Source organism: Rhinoraja longicauda, chromosome 2 (genome assembly GCF_053455715.1).
Source record: "Rhinoraja longicauda isolate Sanriku21f chromosome 2, sRhiLon1.1, whole genome shotgun sequence".
Lineage (NCBI taxonomy): Eukaryota > Metazoa > Chordata > Chondrichthyes > Rajiformes > Arhynchobatidae > Rhinoraja > Rhinoraja longicauda.
The window spans coordinates 35226764-35232763 of record NC_135954.1 but is presented as its reverse complement, the minus strand read 5'-3'; the positions used below and the strand labels follow the sequence as shown (position 1 = coordinate 35232763).

General features: G+C 44.4%; 1 protein-coding gene across 1 annotated transcript in view; it reads left to right on the top strand.

Moving 5' to 3' along the window:
• Positions 1–3972: 3972 nt before the first annotated feature.
• The window catches only part of itga8 (integrin, alpha 8), a 222036-nt gene continuing 220008 nt past the window's right edge, over positions 3973–6000 (top strand). The window contains exons 1-2 of the mRNA XM_078417154.1: positions 3973–4187; positions 4886–5016. Of these exons, the coding sequence (XP_078273280.1) occupies positions 3985–4187; positions 4886–5016 (334 nt within the window). The 5' untranslated portion in view covers positions 3973–3984. The remainder of the gene's footprint in view (positions 4188–4885; positions 5017–6000) is intronic.

The following is a 6000-nucleotide window of genomic DNA, read 5'->3' as shown; positions in this document are numbered from 1 at the left end:
CACTGGCCTATAGTTCCCAGCATTTTCCCTGCAGCCTTCTTGAAAAGAGGCACATTTGCCACCCTCCAATCCTCTGGCACCTCTCCTGTATTTAAGGACGACTCATAAATTTAAACCAGGGCTCCCGCAATTTCCTCTCTTGACTCCAGGTCCCTGTGCTTCAGCTAAACCAAGATAAACTTCCTGCTGATATCCACTTAATGCCATACTTTAGGCTGAGTAAATTGGCTTGGTATAAGTGTAAATTGTCCCGAGTGTGTGTAGGGTAGCATTAGTGTGCGGGGGTCGCTGGTAAGTATGGACTCGGTGGGCCGAAGGCTGTTTCCGCCCTGTATCTCTAAACTAAACTAAACTAAACTAAGCTAAACTAAATGCCTTTGACATTAAGATACCATTTAAGTCTGACATTAAGGAGCCCTGGGGAACTCAGTGTGTTTGATGGAGAAACCTTCCTTGGTCAGAGTGAGGTGTGAGGAGAACTCCAACCTATTGGAGTTCTTTGAACACAAATAGGGCATTTTAGTCATCACGGATGAGTTGGGCAAAGGGGCTGTACCAACTCTATGAAGAAGTGATGAAAGGGAACTATCAGATGTGCCATTCTCAGATTCATTGACAATGCACCACACTAAAGGTTATTGCAGAATTTGAAAACTCAAGGCGTCCGAGGTAACCTGGATAGAATCTGACTCGTCAGGCGGCATGGTGGCACAGCGGTAGAGTTGCTGTTTTAAAGTGCCAGACACCGGGTTCGATCCTGACTATGGGTACTGTCTGTACGGAGTTTGTACGTTCTCCCTGTGACCGCATGATTTTCCTCTGGGTGCTCCAGTTTCCTCCCACACTCCAAAAGCATATAGGTTTGTAGGTTAATTCGCTTTGGTAAAAATTGCCCCTAGTGTGTGTAGGATAGTGTTAGCGTATGGGGTGATAGCTGGTTGGTGCAGATTCGGTGGGCCAAAGGGCCTGTTTCTGCACTGTATCACTAAAGTCTAAAAAGTAAGAATCAAAGAGGACGTTTTTCTGATTGGCAAGATGTGATACATGATGTGCCCACAGGGATCAGTGTTGGGCTCAACTTTTTACTATTTACATAGATGACTTGAGCGAAGGTATTGAAGGCACAGCTTGCTTACAACACAAATTTAAGTTGTGAGGGGGCAATTGGAGGCTGCAAAAGAACAGGTTAAGCGAGTAGATGTACAAATATATTGGTTTAGCAGTAGGAAAAGAGCAATCAAAAAGAGTACATAGAAACCAGTCTGATTGATCTTTCTTTATTGCACCACTGGGAAATCTTCTCAAAGTATGCCCACTTTGAAGAAGTTATCTCCCACCGTAGATGCTGACTGGCTCGTTGAGTTCCATCGGCACTTTGTGTTTTGCCACAGGCAGAAAAAAAGAGCGAGTTACCTGAAGTTGGAGAATTCATCGTTGAGTGCTTAGGGCTGCAATAAGCCCAGACTGAAGATGAGGGGTTGTTCCTCAAACTTGCATTGGGGCTCATTGTAACAGTGCAGGAGGACACAGATGAAACGGGCAGCGTGGGAGTGGGATGGTGAATTAAAGTGACATAAAGTGACAGCTCCGGTTATTGAGGGCGTGCAGCGTAGGTTTATTAGGTTAATTCCCGGGATGGCGGGACTGTCATATGTTGAAAGACTGGAGCGACTGGGCTTGTATACATTGGAATTTAGAAGGATGAGAGAGGATCTTATTGAAACATATAAGATTATTAAGGGATTGGACACGCTAGAGGCAGGAAACATGTTCCCGATGTTGGGGGAGTCCAGAACCAGGGGCCACAGTTTAAGAATAAGGGGTAGGCCATTTAGAACAGAGATGAGGAAAAACTTTTTCACCCAGAGAGTTGGGAATCTGTGGAATTCTCTGCCTCAGAAGGCAGTGGAGGCCAATTCTCTGGATGCTTTCAAGAGAGAGTTAGATAGAGCTCTTAAAGATAGCGGGATATGGGGAGAGGGCAAGAAGGAGGTACTGATTGTGGATGATCGACCATGATCACGGTGAATGGCGGTGCTGGCTCGAAGGGCCGAATGGCCTACTCCTGCACCTATTGTCTATTGTCACTCCTGCAAAATTGCACAGAGAACCAGGGACTGCCATTTAAAAACAAGTTACACGGTTTTTTCTTCTCTCAGATGGTAAAGTCTTCTCAAAGGGCAATGGAAATAAAATCTCAGACTATTTTTAAAAAAACAGTGGAAAGATTCTGGACAAGCAAAAGGGTGGCGGGAGAGAGGAATACAGAAATTACAATCAGATTGACCATGAGTCTATTACGTGGCAGAGCAGGGAGAGACGGGCCGAATGCCCTTCTGCTGCTCTTAATCCACCCGCTGCTCCTAATTCATGTTTGATTGTTGAAACATTTCATCTTAATCCTAAGGATCTCCAATAAGAGGAATCCCGAGGCTGAATCATCTCCAGCGGCCTCGGAAATCAGTTCAGATAATCTGATTTAACCTGCCACTTCAATTATGCATTTATCAATTGGTCCAACAATCTGCACATGGAACATTGTACAGAACACAGTCCAACACAGGAACGGGCCTTTCGGCCCACAATGTCCGTGCCGAACACGATGTCAAGATAAACTCATCTCATGTGCCTGCACATGATCCATATCAAACTTTGCCAAGTGTTTTCAGCATGTTTTAAAGAAAATACAAGATTTCTATTATCCATGTTTGTTAAAATCATTTTTCTAGCGTCTCAATAACTCATACTATACCTATCCAAAAGGAAGACTTCAATAACATATAGATTTTAGACGTGTCTAAATAAAAATAAAAGTTGCGAGAAGATGCAAGTGAGAATTTCGTTGTTTTGTTTCGGGATATATAGCAATGAAACACAATTGACTTTTGAAATACTCAGCGGGTCAGGCAGCACCTGTGGAAGAAATGGTTGATGCGTCAGGTCGCCGACCGTTCAACAGTTACTGATTCAATTCGCTGTGTTTTTTCAGCATGTTGCTTGTTTTTAAATCAGATTTCTATTATCCAAAAATAGACACAAAAAACTGAAGTAACGTTTCGGGTCGAGATCCTTCTTCAGACTCATTATCATTATCCAATTTTGTTAAAGTTATATTTTCTACTTCTGCTGCTCGCCCGTGCTAAGTGACGTCTATCTACTCCTAGGGCAGTACTTTGTGAACAACTAAAAGTGCGAAGGGTTCCTTGAATTGGACCTGATAGATAGAAGTGTGCAGGCATGAGAGAATTATTGCAGAGCTAATTCGCAAATCTCTTTTACGCCGATACAAATGCAGCTTTCGGTCTGAATTTGACTTTAGGAGTGAATTTGAGAAATCAGACGGTTATAAATCATTTCCAAAAAAAACACATTTTATTGGCTGGTTGGTGAAAAATGCGTTGAAACATGGCATGAAATGCAACGGTCTGGTTTACAAGGTAGGTGTTAATGGGCAAATCAGTCTGGACGCGAACCGAAACTGTGGACCAAAATGCATCGATGGGTTTTCGCATTCCTTCTTCCTTGTGCAGACTCAACAACAAAATCCTAACTTAATGTTGTAGTTTTTTGGGAAAATGACAGAATGAACCCCCTCCGCACAGCATTGCCCCGAGCTCCTTCATGCCAACTTTGAGTCAACCATCTGTGGGACATCCCGCTCGGAGGGTGGGCGATGCATTTAAGTGAAAGATTTGCCCGGGATTAGTGCGGCCACACTCGAGCCCGGGATCAGATTAGGGATTAGTCTTGTGGCTCTTCAGCACCATAAAAGGACAGCTTGTTATTGACGCGGGCGGCGCGGGGTAGCCTCCTCCTTCCCTTCCCGGTGGTGTCCAGATTAAGGAGGAGGGAGCCGAGAGGAAGGTCTGACTGCTCCCCCACCCACCCACCCACCCACGCCGCTGACAGCCCGGGCTTGCACACCTAGCTCAACCCCGGGGGTGGTGGACACCGAGCCTGCCGGCAGCTCTCGCCCGGACCGCGATGAGCGCTCGCCGCCGCCGCCGCCAGGAGGTCGTGGTCCGCAGCCAAGCGCTCTGCTCCTTGCTGCCGCCGCTGTTGCTCCTGCTCCTGCTCCCGGGATGTGCTGCATTCAACCTGGACGCTGAGCTGCCCGCTGTCTACAGCGGACCCCAGGGCAGCTACTTCGGCTACTCGCTGGATTTCTACTCGCCCGTTAAAAACACGTGAGCAGCGTTGCCCCCTCTTTGATATGTGCAACATGGCAAAACAAAAACTTTCAAGAGTTGCCAAACTCCACATCTTGCTGTTGCAAAGAATGTTGTATCCACCGCACCGCTTGCAACGATGAGTATAGACAATAGACAATAGGTGCAGGAGGAGGCCATTCAGCCCTTCGAGCCAGCACCACCATTCAATGCGATCATGGCTGATCATTCTCAATCAGTACCCCATTCCTGCCTTCTCCCCATACCCCCTGACTCCGCTATCCTTAAGAGCTCTATCCAGCTCTCTCTTGAATGCATTCAGAGAATTGGCCTCCACTGCCCTCTGAGGCAGAGAATTCCACAGATTCACAACTCTCTGACTGAAAAAGCTTTTCCTCATCTCCGTTCTAAATGACCTACCCCTTATTCTTAAACTGTGCCCCCTTGTTCTGGACTCCCCCAACATTGGGAACATGTTTCCTGCCTCTAACGTGTCCAACCCCTTAATAATCATATACGTTTCGATAAGATCCCCTCTCATCCTTCTAAATTCCAGTGTATAACCAGAGTAGTTTAATGAATGTTCAATAGTCACTGACAGATCTGCCCAGTTATTTTACTGGAGGGACAGTTGTTTGATTAACACTGATGTTATTAATAAGCTGTAATTTTAATTTTAGATCTGTGTTTTTGTTTTGTTTGGGGGTCATCTGCAGTGTCAGTGTGCTTGTAGGAGCTCCGAAAGCTAACACGACTCAGCCGGGAATAGTGGAAGCAGGAGCGGTGTACTTCTGCGGCTGGCCACCGGGAGGTGCTCCTTGCAGCCAGATCCCGTTCGACAGGAGCAGTAAGTGTGGAGTGCAGGCAGCAAGCCCTCGCCGCCGCTCACCATCCGACACTCTCTGACTTATCCCTTCCTCTCCCGCCGAGCTTCAAACGGACCCGCTGTCTGTACAAAAGCACCAGGAAAACCCCACTCGCCTGGTAGCACTTTACTTCTCCCTGCTAAGTTTTACTACGCAGAACTAGTACTAAAGATGTACAAGGAGATGCATGGTCCCCGCACGTACTACGATTTGGTTATTTTGGTATTATCTTAAGTAATCGTTCTGCATGCAGTTTTAATTGAATCTCTGCCTCGCAAACATGCAATTTAAATTCTATCTTTACCTCGCAAACATGCAGTTTAAATTCCATCTCCATCTTGCAAACATGCATTTATTACTTTCATTTCTACCGATAAATGTTGTGTAAAACATGTGCAGGGTTATGTCCACAATTCATTTCTTACCTTCAAGTCGCTTATGCATCAACTTTAATGCGAATTCAAATACGATAATTTGGCTGAAAATGATTCCAAAACTGATACCATTCATAACATCCATTATTTAAACGTTATATGTTTGCAGTAATGGCATTTAAAAAATGTATCACCTCAACGACATCTCACATTAGATTAAACAACATTGATTTTCTTATATAAAATGAGAATGGAAAAGCCATTCTTCTCATTGCCTGAAAATTAGAATAGAGATGTTTTTAAGTTATACCTATTTATTTTTGAGTTAAAATAGATAACAAGAATTTTTGTTAAAAAATATTTGTACAATTGCAACAAAGTGAAAGTAAGATAGAAAACTAAAATGAATTTCATACATGAATTTCAGTTACGTGAAACAACACTATAGAAATACTTAAATCCACCAAAAAACACTGATCAGTTAGTTGTGTATAAATCTTCAAGTATCTTGTAAAATGATCTGCAAGTCTTGCTGGCAGAGTATACTAAACAAAGCAATTTGTGCAAGACCAGGGTCAGTGGCTGAAGAAT